Source organism: Danaus plexippus, chromosome 19 (genome assembly GCF_018135715.1).
Source record: "Danaus plexippus chromosome 19, MEX_DaPlex, whole genome shotgun sequence".
In the NCBI taxonomy this organism is placed as follows: Eukaryota; Metazoa; Arthropoda; class Insecta; order Lepidoptera; family Nymphalidae; genus Danaus; species Danaus plexippus.
Genome location: NC_083549.1, coordinates 1,728,629 through 1,752,403, shown reverse-complemented (window position 1 = coordinate 1,752,403; position 23,775 = coordinate 1,728,629). Strand labels below are relative to the sequence as shown.

Here is a 23,775-nt window from a genome sequence, read left to right as displayed (position 1 = left end):
TGGCTGAACTGATGTATTTCTTTTGGAACCAGTTCCGTTTGTGACTTAGATCGTTACAGTTTATTTTATTCATAAATTTTACAAACTTATTTTTATTAGAAAAATATTGTGTTAAAAACATCTAAGGATTATTTTGATGATAAGTATTTTAATTACGTAATATGTATGTTGAATTGCTCAGGATAAATAAATGTTTTCGGTTATACAAACAGTGTTTGTAGTACAGTTTGCTTTACCTTAGCCAATTACTCAACAAAGACAATTAGTGACGGAATGCATAACATGTGTAACAATAATTTGTCATGTTAAATGCAATTTACGACCGTATACATTTGGAATTATTCGTCAAATGAAGATTTATTCAATTATGCAACTTATCCACACTTATATTTAAAGTCAACAGCTCTGATATTCAAATAAAGCTGACGAACCAAACATATCGAAACGTACTAGTCGCATTAATGGAAAGCAGACTTAATCAACCACTACATAACATACATAATCCAGTGAAGCATTTACGGTAAGGAAAGCTATATCTATCGTACATTTCTGAACATACACGCCGTTAATCCCGCGTCGGATAGTCGTTTTGGAAAATTAGTAGGTTTATCTTCAAGTTATGTTGATCCATTACATTGCGATGTAAGTATTTGATTTTAATTAATCTATAATTCTACTATCTATACACATACACTACAAACATTTGCTAATGAACGTACTTCTCTTTCTAGATTGTACTTCATTAAAATATTATGCCTTAAACAAGCCGCCGCCCTTGAGAGACAAAGAAGATACCTTATATTCACGCCAAGCACACAATGGGGTGTGAGTTTCATTTTGTTATTGTTACTTTTCGGTTATATATATATATATATATATGTATATAAATTGAATATTCTAGGTTTATTCTCTTAGTGGTATAGGATTAACACTAAAGCTTCAAGAAACGAAGGCATACTTGTCTTTGTATGTACAATTCATTTTAATTCGGGAAGCAAATCATACGCAACGACCCGAAAAAACGAAATCCATACACAAGATCTATATTGCGAGCCATTTAGCTTAATCTAGTGACATCTTTGTATTTCGTTTGAGTTTCTATTTACTCTTCATTCATAAAAAGTCGGCGAAACAAATGTTCTTCATGATTAGTTTAAAAAATATGTTATGCTGTTATTATTAAATTTATATGAAAATTAGGTTCTTTTTTGGTTCTTGTAATACCAACGTAGTTAATTTATTAAAATTATAATGGTTAAAAACAGGTATTCGCTACGGTGTCTGTCCCACTTCCAGAACCAGACACATTAGTCAGTGTGGCGTGGTTCTTTGAAGCCAATTACTACAACGTGGCAAACGCTTCATATTTTGACCCATTGCTTGGTGACATTGAAGTAAGTGAAATTTGGTTCTAAATAAATCTTCGATCTATTTCAGCACTTAGGACAGCTTCATATAATTATTTACATTAGTATTATGTACGCAGAGGAAGTTCCAAAACAGTGTTTTAACTATCGATGGAGAGGATAATTGGACATAACATTATATTATTAAGACGTTTATTCCAAAAAGTAGAGTAGTCATGGCCGAATTAACAAAGTGACTTCAACATGATATACTTAAATTAGCATATTAAAAGTCTACTGTATTTGTACAAATTTTCTCGCCGTGGTTTTTTAATTTGTTTTCTAAGTTTTTCTAAGTTTTCGACTGCAACCACATATAAAAAATAATTATAGAAAGTAAAGTAAGATCATGGAGATGAGGCATGTACCATATTTTTTATAAATTACTTACAATAAAATATAGACCAAACTTTTCATTTACAGCTTTCAAGTCTTCGTACTCAACGCAGTATATCAAATCTATTAACCAGGCGCTGTTTATATACATTTGTGGAAAACATGCTTGAGAGGTACCATAAATGATTACTTAGATGAAAACACATGCTACATTAAAATAAGTCATTAAGGGATAACAAACAAAGTCATAATGACCGTGGATAAAAATCTATCCCTCCCTATAAATATCCCTTGCTAACTGATAACCCACACCAAAAGATTACACTGATGAAACAAATTTATATTAGGAAAAGCACGGAGAAGATTTCAGTCAAATAAAGCGTTAATACATGGGTCCGTAATCCAGTAATTCCGCTGCCGAACACGGCTCACTGAACGTCTCAAATAAATTACTCGTCTCGCTATATACATACGTAATGATAAAACTGTCTTAAGACACTAAGCGAGTTACATAGGCTTGATGTACGTTTTATAACCATAACACAACTTCTTAATGAAAGAACTTAAATTGTTATATTTTCCTTATTTATTAACTCCAGTTCTTAAAGATTAGCTATAGTTATTATGACAAAAACTTTCTGAAATCGTAACGGAATGTTTGACGTTTTGTCAAACCGCACAAAACTGTGAGTATCAAAGACAATGAAGATAAATCACGGCATGCAAAAACAAGGGAGGAAAGCTCGCTCTTTTACAAACGTATCACATTTTAAATCGCGTTGTTAGTACTTCTGTGTCACCGCTATATCGATTTTACGCTAGATATTTGAGACTAATGTTCTTTTTATTATCATTATTTTAAAATCTAAGATTTCTGCTTACGATCAGAACATATTTTAAGGGGGTTTTATAGGTCTAAGTATTATAAAAAAGATAGAATTGATTCAATATTTAAAATTTTGCAATTTAAATATAAACTTTAAATTTTAAATATTATTTAAAATTAAAATGCCTTAATTAATGTTCCGTGTTAAAATAGATTTTATTTTGTTGGGACGTTTGATTTCGTAATTCAACACCTATAGAAATCTAGTTTTTCTGTAACAAATATTTTTATTCAAAATTGTTATAGAATTATAAAAATCAATTCATAAATGTAAAATAATTAAGCAAACATACTTAAAAAATATACCAGAATTAGGAATACACCTTATTTAAAAGTCGGTAAAAACTTCGTATTTACTTGCAGACACGGTTATCCGGGGCGGGAATGCTTACTCAGAGCGATTTGCGAAAGCTCCTCTCAGTTTCTACATAACGGCGTTTTGGGAGATTTACTTCATCTGCTACTCACGTGAGTTTCTTATATCCGATTGATATTTAAGATTCTGTTCAAATACCCACACCAGAAATAACACTAATAATTTAAACAAATATTCAAAAAAGATAAAGAAAGGATTTTTTATTTACTTCTTTAATTTTTTTTTTTTTATGTTGACACATATCTTCTGTTTTATAGATGGCTAGAAGAAAGATTGCTATTTTAAATTTTCGATAACCCTACAGCTCAATAGTTTGGTCTTATTATATGGGATACTATAAAATTAAATTTACAAATGCGTTTTGTGTCTATGTCATGTAAACGTACTAGTAATTAGGAACGTGATGCTATTACAAATACCATACGTTTGACCAACGATCTAGTATGAAAACCATTAATCGGTACATTAGTTTTCTAAAATTTTACTATTTTGAATATTACACTCATAGCCATAGACTCCAAATTTGTGGATACAGCGAAATGTTTTACTAGCAAAGTAATGTCAGAGCACGTGGCGACTGTGAAACATTGTGGCAGATGAAATCTAATAAATGTAAGCTTTCACGAAGTGTGAGTCGCATCTAGTTTTTGTAGAAATTTTATATGTGACTTTACAATTAAATGCCAAATAATTAAAGTACTATCTTATGAGATTATGAGATAGAATAAGAACTTATTTTTTTACAGACCTTCAACATCAATTTCTGAAGAAGATGTAGAAGATATTTACTATGAGGCAGAGTACTGGGGTTTGGAAGGAAAATGCGACCACTACAACTATCACTGTCCTTCGAATCCTGTAGATAATATCTCTGTTGACTTAAAATAAATAATGTAATGATAAAAAAAAATTCAAACAATGAATGGACAATTGATGAAATTAACAATATTATTATGATTGACAGTGGCCCTAGGGGTGTAAAAAGTCTTATTGTGTCAAATATTATTAGCCCTAATGGCTTTGACAGTGCTGCCAACTGAAGAGAGCAAGATTTTCACAGAAAATATAATTTTTCTTATAATAATAATAAGGAAATCCGTAATAAAATAAATGATTCAGAAAATAATTAATGGTGAAGTCGGAAATTGTTGAACAACATTAATGACATTCGTATAATAATTACTTCATGTTACGAATGAATATTAATAAACTTGCTCGGTTTTCCTTTTATATTGCGGTCGCGAATTCTATTTTCTGCTCCAAACGTTTAAATGAATACTAACCACAAAACCAAAACAAACCGAACGAACCTCACGCCGTTCCGTAAAAAAAAAAAAACAATTATCTCTTCGGTCAAAAGTCTAAGTAAAAACGAAAAATACCACATCACCAACGGGTGTGCCATGAACACAATCAAAATATCGTTATCGACAATATGCCAGACGGTGTTGCAGTCGATTTACACAATATTGTACCTTACTAATATACAAATAAGAACGTAGCTAATGTCAACTTCTATTCTCATATAAGGGGCTTTACGTCAGTGGGTGCAGTTGACGCGGCAAATATTTGCATATAGGTAAATTGCTTGCACATTCGTTCCACTATGATGCTAGAAGCTTTCTGGGATTTACATTGCCTGTAATATGAGAACTTAGCTCTCATGATATCATTTAGTTCCCTCATAAATAAGGGCATCTAAGACTTCCGTGCATTTTTTTTGACACATAATTAAAACATGTGAATTATATTGAATAATTTTAAATGGGCACCAAAAAATAAATAAATGTACCAAAATACTACAAGAATATTAATGAAATAAATAGATAACTTTAAATAAAAAAATTACATCAATGTATATCAAAATGAATGAATGAACGAATTAAATGATTGTTAAGTATTTTGTTTTTAACTACATCTACCCTCCGCTCCAAGCTCCATTTTTTATTTCAGGCCAAAAGTACCAGAAAGCCAGGAAGGCAAAATAATTATCTAACCACTAATTATACACCAAATGCAGATTATCAAATTCAATAATTAAATTATTCTCTATTCGCATATATTCAAAGCTATATAAAATTGGATTTCAATCAACGACGCCGAAACAGATAAGTAAGTTCTTCGAAGCGCGTAAATTAATGCGAATGTCATCAAAGAGTAATGAAGGATCCATAAATAAATTGTACAATGATAATAACATTATAATTATAATAATTATAAATCAATGTATGATTATCGTTACCAAAATCTCGAGAGATTTAATAATATCAGGCACTTCTGCGATGACTAATTTTGCAACCTAATAGATACGCGCGGCATGAAATCTATACCAGAACTCAAAGTTACTGCATCAGACAAACAAAGAACGGCCTCGAGTTAATTTATCGAAGCCAATTAAACTGTTTGCGCCTGTTGTTTGCGTTGCAGCGATTTTATTGCTTGGAAATGCCAAATTATTGTTGACGTACCTTGTCTAGATGGCATACAACTTGAGCGTTGACTCATAGGTGATTCTAAATATTATCATATAAATAGATGTAAAAGCTTTTAACTAAACTTTATGCATTTCTAATTACAGCTCTGTCTACTGAAACTGAAATATATTTAACTTATAAGAGGTGATTATAAATTATCAGTGAAGTGTACATGACTAACTACTTATACATAAATTTTTGTACAGACGAATGACTGAATTTTGAACAAAATCAAAGAGATAACATTTCTTTAATTCACGATATTACCTACTTTAAGATCTAAGAAATATCTTGATGCGAAATTCTTATTTATAGCTCTGATGACTGCTGATGTCTCAACAGCGTGTACCTCAATAACTTGATATCTATTCCAATTAGTGCATAGTGTGACTGGTGTACCACCACCCCGTCAAAAAAATACTATCATAACAGAGTCTATAAAAACTATTTTTGTAAATAGAAAGGAACAAATTTCGAATAATTTTCTTTCCGCCTATGAAATCCGTTCTCTCTTTTATTTCCACTAAAGTATAGAAAATGATTTAAATCAATAAATTCAGTTAATATTTCTATTATCTGAGTTATCATACGTTAATAAAAGTAATGTATGTAAGTTTTATATTTGTATTGTTAAACCTAACTTAGTATTTAATAAATATTACTGTACAGTTCTGTACCGCATCAGTTACATATATTGAATTACTAAACTATTGATTGAACAACATTATGAAATACGATTTAAAATCAAGAACTAACAAAATTCAATTCGTAAACTTCCAAACGTCCAGCTTATTCAATATTCAAATATTCTTCCTGTCCCAAACATTCGTAGCGATTTTCTTGTCAAACTCTAAGTCCAACTATTCGTTAATGACGTCCGTCAAAAATGAGATGAATTCATTTTAAATTCTACTACCTTGAGCTAACCTGCAGCAGACTTTAGAAGCAAACAGGATGTAGATTTTATGTTACGATAGTAACTTTGTATGGCCCAGGAACATTTACTGCATACATATTATAACGTAAAGAGAAAGTTACATGGTTTTTAAGCATTACCTTTTCTCGTTTACTGTCGTAGAGTGAACTTATAAATTAGAACTAGTTTAATAAACTGATACATTAGAATATAAAATATCTTTTAAAAATAATAAAGAAACGAAGATCAATAAAGTCATTTGCACGTGATACATCTGCGAATACCTATTTAAAATACGGCAACATAGATCTTCCTAAGGTAATGTGAAATGAGACAGTATTAAGTGAATGGGACTCCTAAATCTAAGTTCAAGTAAGAGGCACACTGCGCCAACTATATAATGACCTTGACTTAAATATATATGACATAATTTCAAACTATAGTCCAGGCACTAAGAGATTTCTTAGCAACCATCAGTATTAAATATTAAACAACTCTAATACACCTAAACCATAAAGATATCGCATATAATATTCCAGTTCGTAAAATTGCTTATTAATTGTCGGATTGTTTTGTCAGTACATAAAAGTAAATAAAAACATCCAGATTAATAACTCAATAAAAATCACGATATGCATTCACCTTTACTCTGTTGATTGATACAGCATCGCGATAAAAAAAATCTATTTTAAAATACACATTCGCTGCAGAAGCGCACAGCTTTGTGTTCGGATTGTATAAAGAATCCAACCTTTTTGATTTAAAATACAGCTAATGGTAATAGAACTTCCAATTTCGCGACTACAATATATCAAAAACAAATATTATTCCAGGTAAAGGTAAATAAAATATCGTTTCTAAAAAAAAAACACACATTTTTTACATTTTCGTTTTAGCTATTGCTCCCAGTCCTTTAATTAGAGTTATAAAATAAGTTCAAACTATTTAACATAATATTTTATTACGTATCTTGTTTAAATTTTCAGAATATCCCTGATTATTTTTCCTATAAATTCTTCTCAACAAATCCAAGAAAAGGATTTAAGGAAAAGAACTAATTAGTTGTCAATTGGGACTAATACGACTTCACGACACTTTTTAAAGTTAATTCTACATAAGGGCAAGACGTGTAAACATAATATTCTTATAAGGGGCCAATGACCTCCCAAACAATAATTCCAAGACGATATTTAATCTTAACAATATTGTAAGAATCTATAGAAATTCTTTTTTAACGTTGAGTTTTTACTTCAAAACTCTTTCAGTTAGTTTATTATTTCAGAATAGTGTTCAAAAACTTTATCTTGTTTCTTACCAAACAACTTCTTTTACTATAATTTTATTTATTTATTACTATTGTGATAGTCATGTTGATTATATGAAATTTAAGCCTTTAGTTTTATATGACGTGTTAAATAATTACATCACGTATAACGATTAAAATTAATGACTTACAAGCTTCGTCGTTATACAATTTATGTCACGAAATATCTAGAACAATTAGCAAAATATTTCACTAATTATCATTACTTGTGCAAATAGCTTTACGGAACATATAACGGTACTGTTTTCTACTTCAGGAACGTAGCGATCTTAGTTTTGTTTTGAGCTAGTCCCGTCATCTGGTTTAATTTGAGTAATCATTACTTCCAGCTTTGAATTCACGCTAACTATACGGAGGTGTTATATACAATTAATATAAAGAAAAAATTAAAAATATATATTTTTTATTTTGTACTAAAAGTGTTCCATGACAAGTTTTGCCTCCACATTTACGTACGACTATATTGATTTAGATTTTAGATATGTGTTATGTTCATAAGAAACTTTTCTTGACCGACATACTTAAATAAGTGATAACACTATTAGAAAAACGTTATATTTTTTTCGTCTGTTCTCATTCCAGCCACGAAATTCAATAAATAGAAGGGAAATTAGCGTCCTTAGCTAGATGATGTTAATTTTGAAACGACGACGGTATACTGCGGGTTTGTGTACAGAGTTCTGCGTGTGTCAGAGTTGAGAAAATTTTGTGAAATGATATGAATAGTTTAACATGGTTGCTAACAAGACATACGTATTTATTTTGTGAGTATGAAATATATATATTTTTTTAATTCTATTTAATTAATAAAACTATCAATGCATTCCTGTCATCACCGTCTCATATAAAATTATATAGTATATTAAATAATCAAACACATTCACATTGTATAAATCACCTTTATATTCCAAAATACAAAACCTATTATGTTAGGAAGCAAAAATTCTTTAGACCGGGAGCCGTCGGGCGCAAACTTCATTTTAATTTTAAATGTTGCCCTCCTCAAAGGCCATATTTCGTTCCTTGTATATTTTTCTTTCCTTAAAAATAATATAAATTCTAATATTTCATTTATTTCAATGTTTTAATCTTTGTGTTTCTTGGATTTATTAATATTTAATTCAAATAAAGTTTCGTAAGTAAGTCGTGTTTCGCAAGTCAAATAAAATGTGACTTAAATATTTTTAAGTAAGATTAATTGCTTCCATTTCAACGACAGCAAAAGTTATTTATAAAATATAATATTTAATTATCTAAAGCTTCTTCAACAGCATATCATTTCCAATATTAAAATAATATAAGGAATATGTATTACCTAAATGTGTATAAAAATACCTTATTCTTATTTGCAGATTTTTAAGTTTATCTTGTTCGAGAGCCGATATATCGAAAAGGGCACTGATATTCCCACCGACAAGTTTGTACGGTGTAAGTACAAGGACAAACATGTACTAAATTTGGATATAATACATGTCAAAAAACGAATAACTTACTGCCACCCATAATAAACTTTATTCCTACTATCCCGCTAAGAATTTCCTAAATAAATAATCAATAATAGATATTAAAACGATTTAATACAAATTAAAATTCTACCTACGAAATTCAATATTTGATAAGTAACATATTCCCGACTTATTTTCACGTTTCTTAACATTTGAAACTGGCTTAAAGTAATAAAATTAAGGACATAAGACAATTGTTATATTCTTATAATGTAATGTTTCTCATACGTCATCAGTAAAATATACACATATTTTTGTGTTACAGACGTTCGTGGCGATAGCCGTGCCGCTCGACATTCCGGACAAAAATGTATTCGTTTCATACAATTTTGAATCAAACTATTCCGTTGTCACAAACATCACGGAGCTTGACGAAGTCATTTTCCCCAATCTTCCCGTAAGTATTGCTTTTATTGCATTTTAATATCACGAGTGGTAATTCCTACAAGACTCTTGATAACCATTCTTATAGTTTTTTATGAACATTATAACAGTATCCGAAATTTTATTAATTTGAAAGGAAATAAATGACAAAGGCTATATATAGATACGATAACAGTTAGAAAAAATTAAACTCGCCCTCAACAAATGTTTGTGCAGTAGTATATACACAAATATTTGTATTTAATTTTCATCAAATGTCTGTGATAGCGTTAAAATTATTTAAAATTTATTACGTGCCCGTTTCACATTATGAAACCATTAAACGACAAAACTCATTGCAATAACATATATACTTAATACATTTAGTAATAAAACGTCATTATATTCATTATCATTCAATTCATTGTTCCTATTTATTATTGGACTGGATGTACTTGAAAATTTTATTCTTAACAATTTTTTCAAATATTTTGCTGTTAAACTTGAAAAGGCTTTTTGGAAGTTTTCTGCCTCCTCCTCACAGTTCGACGCGTATATTTATACTTTTATAAATCCACATTTTTTTACTTTTATTTGAAAGGAATTGTTGAGATGTAGTTAAAAGAGCCTCTAAATTCATGATAAGAAATTAAGTCGTAAAACACAAGCGGTGGCAATCCCGTACGCAATTATATCCCTACCTGCGTGATATTATTGACATACAATGTTAATTACATCAATTTAAATAACCACCGATTTTAACCAACAACTTTGCAGGAAACAACATTACAAGTTGAAGGAAACGATTTATATAAGAAGTATTAATAATCACTAAATCGATTGTCTTAATATAACAATAAAGTGTACATTATACATTTCAAGTAAACTTTTTCTCCAAACATTACTAGCACGTTACATTAGAACTAGCTCTCTTCTCTTGATTTCATCGTATATCTATTAGTATAAATTAATATTTTTCAATTCAAAGCTACATATATATATATATATATATATATATATTATTCCTAAAGTCTAAGATTATATTATATAACTATTGGAAATCTATAAACTGTATAGCTATATAAATAGCGTATATATAATAGCTATATAATCCAAGTGACAGTCAAATTCAGAATACAGGAGGTACTCAATATTGTCATCAACTTGAGCTAAAAAAAAATACAAATACAACCTAAATACAACCCTAACGTTATACAAATGCAAATTTTAACTCTTACAAAAGCAACTCCTTAGCAATATGATAGTGAAAAATTTATAGTTATTTTGCTCTCACACAACTTCACTGTTCATCACAAACACGAAAAGTAGCCTCAGTCACTCAATCACGAAATGAGTCTGATTCCTGCAATAATTAATTCTGCTACACAAATGCGATTCCCAGTCAATACAGCCGCAAGCAAGATCGGTTTGCTCATTATATTTTAGGTAAACATTTTACTGTCTTCTAACATAACATCAGCAGTCTAGTTCTTAGTCTAATTAAAAACTGTGTATTGTTTGTAATTACTCTGTAATATTACATTTATGGGTCAAATTCAACACAACTGGGTCAACTTTAATAGCATCTTCGCTTGTGAGTTTCTTGCAACGTTACTCATAATTTTTATAAAGAACGTAATAGTTAATTGGTTTATTATATTATGAAATGAAATAAATGTGTTTACGACGCGAAAAATCTAATTACGTCTCAGTCAAAAACTGTTGATTATATTTCGATTTTACTTCATAGGATATAGCATATATGTATAACATAAAATATATGAAAAATCGAAGTATATAATTTATTTATTAATCTCATTAAAGCCCAACATATTCAAATCATGATATCTTACATCACGGAATATATTAACATAGTGTTAATTTTCATACTGACCAAATATTATTGAGATAGCTTGTCCGTATCATCAAATCATTTGTATGTTACCATTATGCATATGCTTACAACAAACATTGTAATTCATAGACGCTAAAATTAAAAAAATACCTATCTAGTTAAATGGAACTAAGTTTTTCGGATACACTTTCATCTCGTCTGCCCGTGATCACGGTTGCCGTAAAGGAATCGAAACGTCGGAATCATGTGGATATAAAATAATTAAAAAACGCATAGCATTCAAAAAACTTAGTTTCATTTAAACGATTATCCGTGAAAATCTTATATCTTAATCTATTTATATACAAAAAATTTAATCAATAGTCTCTCATCAGGTCATAACCAGCCGCCAAAGCCGTAGTATAACAAGAGAGTTGACGTACACCATGTTGGAAACAAAATTTAACGAGTAAGTAGTTACTACATACATACATACATACATAGTTATCTACATACATTACGCCTTAGGGTTCATGAGGGTTTGGGAACTCAATAACGTGATAATAGGAAAGAACATAGGAGCAAATTAATTTGTAAATCTTATATTAAGAAATTACTTCTTCCATTTTATTTTGTATAAAAAATTGTATAATTATTATGCAATTTACTTGTTCTTGCTTTAAAATTAAATCAGAGCAATTAGTTGTAATGAAATAAAATAATGAAAATAATCCATATGACCCAATTATTAATTTAAAATAATGACTATTATATATAATTGTTATATTAATATTATCTTACATAATGTGTTAACATTCTAGACACGGGATGAACGGCAAAGAATGCTTGCTGCGAAATATATGCGAGGCTGCGGAGACTCCGCTTTACCACAACGGGCTTCTGGGACATATTATGCACATTGTTTTCACGTAGGTCAAATATTTCATGTAGGAATTGTAGGATGCGCTTTATTTAAATTACATAATAAAACTCAATACTGCAACGGTGATAGAAGTGACGCTTGTTTATATTCAGTTTACATGATAATATGAAAATAATTTATTTAAAAGCAATCATTGTTTTTCATTATATTCTTAGATAGAAAGTCAAGTATCTAATTTCTACGTTCAAGTAAAGTGCTTTCCAAGTTCTGAGGCATCATTAGTTTTAATTAACTCAATCACTTGTAACATCGGTTGACAATTGGTAACAGATTGCCAATTAATTAATGTTTATAAATTGATGGTGCTCGTCCTTATTGCTTTGCACACACTCTATATAATTAACAAGCAACATACACCAATTTTGCTTCCAAATGATCAAAGTTTTTAAAGCCTAAATATAAAAATACACGTATAAACTTAGATCTATCAGTCCAATGTTTACTACAATCGACCTTTAAAACGAGATATACATTAAACAAATGTATGTAATATTATGATTTGATTTTTTCTAAGTTCCAAGTTAAAACGAGCATGTTCGAGTCACATTAGTTGAATGAATATATATGGACCTTATATATCTTTATGACTAAAATTTTACTCACCTTCCATATTAATGAACTATGTAAAAACAAACGAATGATTACTGTTGAATCAAAACATCCACGAATGAATGTTATTATTTGTTATAATCATCAGGGAATTTGATCATTTATGATACATAGAAAAATTATATAACTTTCTGATTTATCATAACCTTAATTTCAGTTACGAGCAATCATAACAAGACTCCGATGATTTCGGACTAAATATATAGTGGTTAGGAAATATATCTTTTATTTCTTTATCTTTTCCAGACCATCTGCTTCAAAGGAGGAAGGTTTGAGCGATGAATACTACGAGGCGGAGGCTGACGGTCTACGAGGAGATTGCGATAAATACATGGATGACTGCCCATTGAGCCTTTTTGACTTCATAACACGGCTGGTCGAATTACCACACAATCAATAAATATATACATCAGGAAATTATTTGCCAATATTTCAATTTATTTCCTCAATTTCATTACATCGTTTAATTGCAACCATCTCTGCCAAAAGTACACATACGATATATCCCAGCAAGACATAGTTTTTCTTGATTTTGCTAAAGAAGGACCAAAGTTTAAGTATAAAATTAATAGAAATTAAATTTGAAATCAGATTTTGTGTATTACAAAAAAAATATATAAATAGACCATTATTATGATAAGTAATCAATAGGACGCTAGGCAATGACTCAAACTCAAAAGACTCGCCTGTTATTATTTTTGTTACCTTGTTGTTATAAAATACATCCATTAAAATTTTATACTCTTCAGCACTTCCAGGCTATTACACAGTCTGAACGAATAAGAAAAAGGTTTTATTATAATGTTAAATAGCTTTTGAATTATATAAAGTTTTATAATATTAATATAATTCAGAAACGATTTAAAAATATTATAAATTTTAATCAAGTAGAGAAATATATTTTATTCACAAAAACATCGACGTGTGGCTTTCCTTCTAACCAAATTTCCTTTTGTTATATAACATTAACCTCTCAGATATAAATAAAACGTAAATGAAACGACATTTCGAGTTACGCATTTAATTTAATTTATAATGTGTTAAATATTTATAAATATTATATTTAATAACAATAAATTTATTTTCTTATAAACTCACAGCCTTACACTTAAAAGTGAAACGAACATGACATATTTTTTTTTAATACGTTCACTACAATTATCTTTATAATTTACTTCTAGTTTGACAATATTATTGAAATGAAGGTCCTTAAATTTTATTCATTAATAAATATATCTTACAATCTAAACTCGTTTCTAAACATATTATCGTGATATGTTAACATTGTAAATTAAAAAAAACATAAAAGAATGATATTATGATTTACTAGACTTAGATTAATGAATTTTAACAGAAGAACTAATAATCAAGCTACTTAACTAACTATACCAATAGTTTCAATATCCTTAGGGTAGAAGAAATTGTTCTTTCGCATAGGTATTGACGATATCTGTTGGTCCACTGGCACCCTGGTGTCGTAAAGTGACGGTGATTGGAAGATAATTCCGAAGGTGCCCACAAAACAGGCGATGGTGAACAGCCACAGAAAGAAGCGGTCCAACACCATAGACATAAACTTCCAGTCTTCCACAACCTGATAAGAAATCGAACTGATTATCTCAGAAATTTCAAAGAAATGTAAATATTATCACGTCCCTAACATTGCATAAGTTGAACTGAGCGCAAACTATTTCACAATTACTAAAGATGCACTCTCGCGAGTAATTACAGCACGCCCTTTAACTAGAAACTGAGAAAATTTGCAATCTAAAATGTTAATTAAAACTTTAAGTTGAAAGCCTAGCTCTCCTTTATAAAGTAACATTTAATTATTTGATACCTTCTAGATCAATTCTAGAAACAGGATAGACGAGAGCGGCGTAAAGATCAAAAACACTGATCTGATTAACGCGATACCTATTCCAAATGTAATTTAAAAATTGAAAAGATTCCAGTCCAATTTCGTCAAGAAGCTATTAACTGGAAATCTGTTTATTAGTTTTCAAAGGTCCTTAATTGAATCTTTTTTAGATGACAATAAAAACGCCTTCCATTATTTCACTGCTTACATAAGTAATGAATCCCTATTATAGAACAATTTCCTGTCAGAAATTAAACTCTGTAGCGAGGTACAAGGTGGTCTTATCCCGTGTCGCTTTGAACATTTAAATTTAAAGTTAATGAAAAATGATGAAAAACTTAAAAGATAATATTAAAGAAGAAAATGTAATAATATATTACTGAAACCCACCAAAACTTTTTGCATGTTTTGAATAAAATAAACAAAGATTGTCTTACGATAAATAAAGTTGAATATTAAATGAGTCTTTAAAATTAAAGTGATACTTTTCAAGTTTAAGATGTTTACAGTGTTTGTTTTGTTCTTAGTAAATTATCGTGTTTGGTTTGAAAAGTGAAAACTGTCTCCAAGAACGTGGTTACTATTTTAACTCGAGCAATTCTTCGTATGGCATTAATGCAAATATTTATAAGTTCTTCAACATATTCGACAAATTGCAAATAATTTAGCTCTATAAAAATCAACACCTGGATGTAGCATTTCCAGAGTTTCTTTGCAGAGGGAAAAGCAACGTTCAGATTAAAAATACGTAATAACATTAACGTTATTCGCTTAAATATCATAATGAGGTCATATTGAATACATTCATGTCTGATTGTAATTCCGTATTTGTGTACAAATATTGATACATTAACTTTACTGTTGTCTTTTTGTATTGAAAACGAGAAAATTAAATGGAATCACAAACAGTGAAATCAAATATTAAGCTTCATTTAATTATTCCGTATTAAAAAAACGTGTAATGATCGTTTCTTAAACACATAGTTCTTTTCTATTATACAGTTTAGTTAAGAAAGTACAGTTGCATTTTCATATAATTGATAGCATTATAATATTTTTATCGCTTTAGATCACTAAAACGTGCTTGTGGAATATAATAACTATTATTTTGTGACATCACCGAGTGCAAATTTCCAATATGTATGACTGCGATAACAATCCACTAACAATAACTTAACCACAATGTTTTCTGGCATTCAAAAACGGCATTTATTTTCTTTGCATTAAGGAATACTGCTGTTGCAGAATTTACAAGGGATAGGAAAGCAAGTGCGATGTAATCCCGAGAGAAGTGTGCACTCGGAGTAATTCTAGAGCAGGGGTTGCTTCGTTTGCCACAACTTTGTGCTGCTAAATGAATTCTAGAGGGACCCCCTGGTGTTAATTTACTATATGTCTTAGTAAAACTTAATTAAAAGTATATTATTAAATGTCACCAATGTTTTTCGGAACTGACAAAAAACTAAATCTCTTTGCAAGCTACTTGGCTTTTTTATTTCATTGGATATACAACTATACATAATCTACACTAAATTGAAAACAATATCTAAAAAAACAACGAAAAGCATTTTGTAAGCGCAAGCACATTTTTCATATTTGCTTTAAAAATTCACGGTGTAAGATTCGCTCTTGTGAATTTGAGGGTAAATCGAAATTCAATATCCGTTTCAGAAGTGAGTGCAGTCCATATAACCGGTTTTGAGGATATTCAGAGACACCCGTTAAACTTTTATGATCACTCTAATAGTCAACTGAATTTCCATTCCAATATCAGTGTAGAAATTGAGTGGACTATTAAGTTAGGATTGTACAAGTGGACTGTTTAGCGTTACTTCTTTTAAGGTATTCGAACTTCAAAAGACATTTCCGAGCCAGAGTATTAGTTATATAAAATGTAACGAATAGTCCTTTAATGTTCCAATGCTAAAACCACTTCCACTAATTATACTAATAACATATTTCTATATAGAAAATATTGTAACAGATTCATCAAATATTGTGTGTTTGTTACTTGACTTATATACATGGATTATAATATACTGTACATTGAAATGATGTGTTGTCCAGTTGAAAAATCATGAAACATATTTTTTTTTAATAAAATTTCTGAAATGAACCAGTTTAAACTTCTGACACGCGGAACAGAATAAATCTAATGACCTCACAGAAATTGAATATCCCCATTTAAATTACTAATACTCTAAAACTATGCTTATAGTTTTAACAAAATTCATTAACTTTGAACAACTTAATTAACAAGTTTTTTGCCGCGCGATAAGTTTTCTGAGGGATAATTAAAGTGAAAATTTATTGTAAATTAAAGTTAAAATGAATTAAACAACGAGCTACTCTCTCTGTAACGCTATCTTAATGTGAAGAGACACGCCCGGTCACAATAAGAGACGTGCGTACTCTTAAGCATGGGGACGGTATTAGTACACATAATTAATTCCCACCCTTCACGAGTCAGTGATGCTTTACAGGAAAATAGAAATGTTTTTTTCAGAATTTATAGAAGCAATTGAATATATTATACATTGCATACAAGTTATTTAATTTGTGCACTATTTATAATTGTGCCTTACTACTTAATACAAGGAAGACAAAGAATCTTATTGAAATTGGTAGGTGATATGAGTAATTTTCAGCTTTATTTTAGATGTAAGTTATTTTTTATAAGTCATATAACGAAAATTTTTATCGTAATAAGTTAAGCAATTTATTTTATGTACATACTATAGTCAAACTATTATTATATATTTTTTTTCTTAATTATATATTAATCTCATAGCCAATAGAATATAACTCAAAAACCTTTTTTCCCCTCCAACTAATTTTAAAAGACGATAAAACCGCGTACACATTATTTTACAAGTAATTTTGGGCTTTTTTAAATTCAAACCGCATCCCTCCCATTAAGATAAGGGCCGGCCATTAATAAAGGGGCAAACAAAGTGAATAAACCATTTTTTAAACGTCACAATGTTGGAATATCGCTTCATATTGATGAGAGATCGGTTTTGATGGATGACTTGATAGCTGGCAATAGATTTTTAATACAACTAGTCGTCGTGTCCAGTTGCATTAACAATCAAAAACAAAATATTTCACCTTTACTCGTACGATTTTTTATTGCGTCTCTCCCAAATAAAAACATGATAATATCAAGGCGTTTCAACCTTTTTTATCTTCTTGGGTACTTTGAACGATCTTTAACCGCAACTTCCCCTCACAACCTCTCCACATTTTCATTGTTATACAATACATCGCTGGTACTTGGTACAAGTTTGTTACTTTATTTAATGCCAATGTAGTTTAGAACTAACTGTAGGTAGACGACATTCTAAACTAAGTTTAGCGTTATACACAGGGTAGACATACATTTGATAAGTTTATGTTTTTCCATGTTTATATATTTCATATAATAGTCCACTGTGAAAGATGATAAATATACAGCGAACACTTGTCACTTCGTCTAAAAGATAAACCAATTATAAAGTGCCTTTGCAAAATCCCAATAAAATAACTATACAACATAAAACTGTCCTACATATCTCTAAAGTAACAAAAAAAATATATTAATTTTATTGAACTTCTTATAACTTGTTTAATATCAAAAGAAATGTTAGACATTTAAATTCCAAGAGACCCGAGCTATAATTTAACGTGAAAATCTTATTCCCGATTGTCTTAAACGCTCCCCTATTACGTGTATGTAAACAGTTGGAAATAAAAAAACCGCTTAAGTGCTCCCAGAACCGAAGATAAATCCACATTCAAACTGGATTCCTTGGTTAATCCGACGAAATGGTTTTAAAATTTATTCGCCCGACGGGTGCTATTTATATCGGCGTCTCAAAAATGAACCGCAGTTATCTACGGACCGTAAAAACGTGTCCGGAATTACAATTTCCAGCAATCATTCCGTTCTTTGTATATTATGAAGCAAATTGGCCTAGTTTCAACTGTCGGATAAACGATCTGAACGTATATCAATCCGATTCAACTATTTCTTCAACTCCATTGCCTGTTCGTGATTACGATATGCTTGAACAGCATATTTTCCAAAACGTTATCTCAATTTTCAACGTATCGTTTAATAACTTTGTATAATGAACCTAATAATACAACGTGGAAAGTTGGCTAACAGAATTTTAACGTTCGAAACCTTAGGGCAATTTTAAATTAACTTCTGGAAGTTAGTCATGTGCTACGCGTCTGATCAATTCCGTCTTTGTGAAAGTTTAAAATAAAAAAATATATATATTCAATACATCTTTCGTGTTGCCGCTGAAAGTTCCATTCCTTCAAACGTCAAAGTTTCAGCCAATGAACGTTAACCTATTCGCGGTGAATTCCTTGTTATAAGAATGACGTCTACCCACATTATTATAAAACTTTGCTGAAACACTATGTAAGGGGTAAAGTTTGATGTTTTGGTAATGTGATTCGTTATTTTAATATAAGTTCTGATTTTACAGTTAAGGTTGCGGTCGTAATAAAATTATGATTTAATTATCCAAAGTTATCTGAATCATTTAAAGCGTGATGACTTATGGCTCAACGAATTCGAACGAACAGTGTAGGAGAATTATAATTCTGGTATTGGAAAATTAATAAATCTGGTTTTGTTTTGTATAAAGTTTTTAAAATAGACATAGATGTATATGTTAAAAATGATTCTTTTGTATTTCATCTAAGCGTAACGAGTACGTAAAAAATATATAGGGCTGTCAAATATTTTTACTAATTCGTTGGATGCTTTGATGTGTGTGAAATAAAAAAAAAGCGTTTTGTTAAAAATGCGCACAACATTTGATTTGGCTACTACAAATTACAAAATTTAAATTTCCATAGAAAATCTTTTCATTATACATAAATTTTAATAAAACATCTAACTGATAATAAAGCGAGAGGCATCTTAATAATTAAAAGTCATAATGTAAATTATGTTTAAATTTGAATTTAAGACGGTGACAATTAAGGCAACGTCTTATAAAGAGTGAGTGGATGTAATTTGGTGTACATTATGCAGATTAATATTGTTAATCGAGTTCGGTCCTTGAGGTGAACGAATTGTTCTCACAAGACCTGCGAATTATATTTCAATGAAAGTTAATTTTGAATTTCTGAACTGAATGAGTTCCGCGTGTCAAAATCATTTTACCTTTATTATGGTGTTGACGTTTCTATGATTATTCTAAGCTTATATGACATATTATTATGATTTATAACCGACATCTTAGTGTTACATGTTATTTGGTAAACATTTACTGTTATTTGGTAAACATTTTAACATAAGCAAACAAAATTACAGTACGGAATATCCTTTAAACGTCTTTAAGCTTTTGAGTTTTGATCGAGTGGCTGTGGGATCAGAGCGAAGTCTAATTACTCTATCTCATTACGTGATACGAGCGACGAAATCAGCGGATTTAAATTACCGCAATCGATCCGATCCCAAAGGAAATATCCTCGATTCTTACGTCTCCTCTGGGTCTACTTCAGAGTGCAAACGTTGGCCAAACTCTAATAGGCAATTCGATTAACGATAATTCAAATGAAGGTTTCTTGCGACACTTTCTTTAAATTTATGTCTTAGATTTGATCAAATATCAATGATATGTGAATCTTTGTTTTCATATTGCTTATATAGGTGGTCTAATTTAGTGATATTATGATGTATGCATATCGATAAATTCAATAAAAATTAATGTTAACATTTCTTATATCTATTGATACTATAATTTTTAAACATTTCCAATTTACATAATGGGTTGTTAACAATCAAACTTAATAGTCTATTGTTATTTATAGACGAAAGTGTTACGTGAAAAGCTGTTGAAAAGTTGTGCTGAGTTCAGAACTCTGCGCACATTGGAAGATGTCTGATAGCCCAAAACAAATTTTAAACAACATATCAATTTTCTTGTTGATCGTAAAAACTTTATAGTAAATTAATTTAATTATAAAGAACGAATGCATTTTATATATAGCGTATTTTTGTAGTTGTAGTGTTAGCAACATATGCGATAAGTATTCTCACAGTGTCAAATGTCATCTTTGTATATTATACTATGACACCTGTCAATTTGAATAAAAATAGTTTACGCGTGGGATAAAGCATTATGAATGTTTATATGTGATGATCAAATTTTAGTAATTTGGATAATATTATAAATGCCTTGTAGTTACCGCAGGTTCAAGTCATAATGTTTGTATTACGTATGAAATCACATGACACAGTCTATAGATGTCACTCATAGTTGGCTAACATGTCTATTACAATAATGCACTTGATACATTTTCTTTTAGATCCCAATTTTAAATTCCGACCCGATGAAGTCGCTAGCAAAAACTAGTAATTCCATTAAAATTTGTTTCTTAAGTGGAAAATTATTGTCAGTCTTTGCGAAGTTTTCTGCCATTCACTGTCACCTCCCACGGTGTTAAGAACTCGTTGAAGTTTTGCTACGTAACTAATCTTAAGCATTTTATTAACGCGAGAAATAATTAGAAATTAAATAGAAAAGTTCATATATTCATGGGTGTCCGTGAAATGTGTAAGAACGCAAGAATTAACGCAACTAAATTGGGAACTGATGCCAAGGAATTTTTTTAAAACAAAATTAAAAAATCGTTTACACTACTTAACTATTAGAGTTAAAATAGATAGTAAACTGAAAAACTTATTTACTAGAGATGTAATTGTAACATTATGTTTTATACATATTTCAGAAAAAATAAGTCTGGAAATATCGAACCAGTACTTTTAAAACTTCTACCAATTTTTTGAAGTTACGGCTTCATTCGCACTGTTGGGTTTTTCACCCCGCCCTGGAAGATGCCACAATGAAAACTATGCATAAAATAAAAAAACGCACACTATTAGTTCAATTAATGTCATTGTAATTTTGACAAAAATATCACATAACAGAAATGACGTCATATTGTTTACAAGCTGTTTTACAACAAATATTGGAAATTTGTTTTAAAATGCAAATTTTTAACTGATTGAATTTTTTTTTAGTGTTTCTTTCAACTTCCATCCGAATATGGTGGAAAACGTCAGTCGGCGGATTAGATATCTTAACGAGTTATTTTACAATACGAGCCTCAAAGTAAGATTGCTGAAAATAACTGAAAATAGCTATTCATAAAAGTCTTTTAACTTTATACTAAACTGATATGTATCAGTTTTGCTACGAAATGTAATAAGAAGCTACAATTTAAAGCTGTCTTTTGTTGATTTATTTTGTAGTATTGAATAGAATTATAACAAATTAATCCCCAGCTAAATAAATCTTAACGCTAAACCGAAACAAATTCGCGCATAAAATATGTAAATATTTACTCATTTGTCTGTGTCACGCTGACTTTAATAAAACATTCACTCGTTCATTATAGCTCACTGGGCCTTGGGGATAATTCGTTCACTCTCGCTGAGTGAGCAAATTCGTTATAAGCTCTGTAAATATACCGTGATTCTAGGACGTTTCTCGTGTAGGCAACGAAAGTTGGAATTTAAAGCAAACAGAAGCGCCATCTTTGATTCCAAATTGGAAATTCGTTGCGATTTTAAATATACAATAAAAAAAATATCATCCAATTCTTTCCGTTTATTTATTTTTAAAAATGGAATTATATGTAGCTACTAAATGGTAGCAACATACAAACTAGATAGGAATTACAAATTCAAAAGCAAAATTTCGTTCTCGCAGCTGGTGATAATTTAGTCTAAGTAACAGTTCCAGTAGTGTCTTACAAAGTTTCAGATACGACCACCATTTCTTACATCGAAACAATACAGATTAAGTTATGAATAAAATCTCTATTAATAAATAGACACAAATTTTGATGCGCTTATTATTACGTAATAAAGAAATATAAAATGTTTCTCATGTGTTATTATATCATTGTTATGGTATGAAATAATTACAAATAAATTTATCAAAACATATTAAAAAGGTTACAAAAGACCATTTAAATATAAGGACAGAAAAAAATAAAGGCTTATGTACAAATTTATACCCTGTTGATAGGCAAAATAATTATAAAATCTATATACGAAATTTATTAATTTTCTATAAAATATATCAAAAACGATAAAGAAAACCGTATCACGTAATACAATAACAAATTTATCGTATTTGTATTAAAATCTCATAGCTTTTATCTTATACACAACCGCTCCTATGTAACATGAAAAACTATGAATGTATCATAAATATTGCAAACTACTATATTCAAAATAAAACCGAACCTACGATGTTTTTAAATAATTCTACAATAAGGAAATTCGCAATAGCGCTGAAACTTCAAAGACTTTAATATTAATTGATAATATTAAAAAAGATGACGGCTATAATACCTCGACTTGTGTTGCCACTACAAAAAATAACTATATTTGTACGCACATCTCGTTTTTAATATTAAATTTAATACATAATTATCTAAGTAGTCTACTTAGCAACCACTTAACGAATATCTATTCGTAATCCACAAAATTTCAAACAGCTTTATACATAAGCTCAGTAACGGGGCATAATTAGCGGACTTAATATAATATTAACAATGATTTAGAAGCGTCTGCGAGTGACATAATATTTTAACACTATCCGCTAATACCTCTTGAATGTTTAATGGGGAAATTCCGCTCGTGTAGAACTTTTCTTTAGACACATCGCTTACGACACGACATTTTATCGTTAGGTTTAAAGAATTTTATTCTCTTTAATAATATCAATTATAAATATCAATATTTATATTTCAAGTTTAACAAAATAAGATTATAAAAATATATATGTATACATATATTATATAACATTCATCGCAATCACGCAAACGAGTCACGTAAAGCAATAAAAGAACATAGAATTTCGGACAAAATAAGAAAATTGTGACTAATAATAAAATAAATTTCTTTACAAGAACGTTATAAA

At 29.7% G+C, this 23,775-nt stretch overlaps 3 protein-coding genes across 5 annotated transcripts in view; 2 read left to right on the top strand and 1 right to left on the bottom strand.

Annotated features, from left to right (window-relative positions):
• The first annotated feature begins 441 nt into the window (after positions 1-441).
• LOC116768053 (uncharacterized) lies at positions 442-4,399 on the top strand. 2 transcript variants are annotated; one of them, XM_061523523.1, is made up of 6 exons: positions 442-520; positions 732-825; positions 1,266-1,394; positions 1,830-1,915; positions 2,992-3,096; positions 3,751-4,399. In XM_061523523.1, the coding sequence occupies exons 1-6, from the start codon at positions 462-464 to the stop codon at positions 3,890-3,892; spliced, it is 615 nt and encodes a 204-aa protein (XP_061379507.1). In that variant the 5' UTR covers positions 442-461; the 3' UTR covers positions 3,893-4,399. The 2 variants fall into 2 exon arrangements, with proteins under 2 accessions (XP_061379507.1, XP_032514562.2); XM_032658671.2 differs by lacking the exon at positions 442-520 and adding an exon at positions 537-642.
• Positions 4,400-8,338: 3,939 nt separating this feature from the next.
• Positions 8,339-13,392, top strand: LOC116768060 (uncharacterized). The gene is made up of 6 exons (XM_032658682.2): positions 8,339-8,482; positions 9,071-9,146; positions 9,489-9,620; positions 11,816-11,889; positions 12,242-12,349; positions 13,219-13,392. The coding sequence occupies exons 1-6, from the start codon at positions 8,451-8,453 to the stop codon at positions 13,370-13,372; spliced, it is 576 nt and encodes a 191-aa protein (XP_032514573.1). The 5' UTR covers positions 8,339-8,450; the 3' UTR covers positions 13,373-13,392.
• A 685-nt stretch (positions 13,393-14,077) lies between these two features.
• The window catches only part of LOC116767862 (acetylcholine receptor subunit beta-like 2), a 30,747-nt gene continuing 21,049 nt past the window's right edge, over positions 14,078-23,775 (bottom strand). For both annotated transcript variants that reach the window (XM_061523547.1, XM_032658362.2), the window contains one exon: positions 14,078-14,566. In XM_061523547.1, coding sequence (XP_061379531.1) covers positions 14,348-14,566 — 219 coding nt within the window. In that variant the 3' untranslated portion in view covers positions 14,078-14,347. The remainder of the gene's footprint in view (positions 14,567-23,775) is intronic.

Excerpts from the sequence above, each read along its gene's own strand:
- LOC116768053 (XM_061523523.1), top strand. The coding sequence starts at position 462 with ATGGAAAGCAGACTTAATCAACCACTACATAACATACATAATCCAGTG. Across the intron at positions 826-1,265 it reads CGCCAAGCACACAATGGGGT|GTATTCGCTACGGTGTCTGT; the intron begins GTGAGTTTCATT and ends GGTTAAAAACAG. Across the intron at positions 1,916-2,991 it reads GTGGAAAACATGCTTGAGAG|ACACGGTTATCCGGGGCGGG; the intron begins GTACCATAAATG and ends ATTTACTTGCAG.
- LOC116768060 (XM_032658682.2), top strand. The coding sequence starts at position 8,451 with ATGGTTGCTAACAAGACATACGTATTTATTTT. Across the intron at positions 11,890-12,241 it reads TTGGAAACAAAATTTAACGA|ACACGGGATGAACGGCAAAG; the intron begins GTAAGTAGTTAC and ends TTAACATTCTAG. Across the intron at positions 12,350-13,218 it reads ATTATGCACATTGTTTTCAC|ACCATCTGCTTCAAAGGAGG; the intron begins GTAGGTCAAATA and ends TATCTTTTCCAG.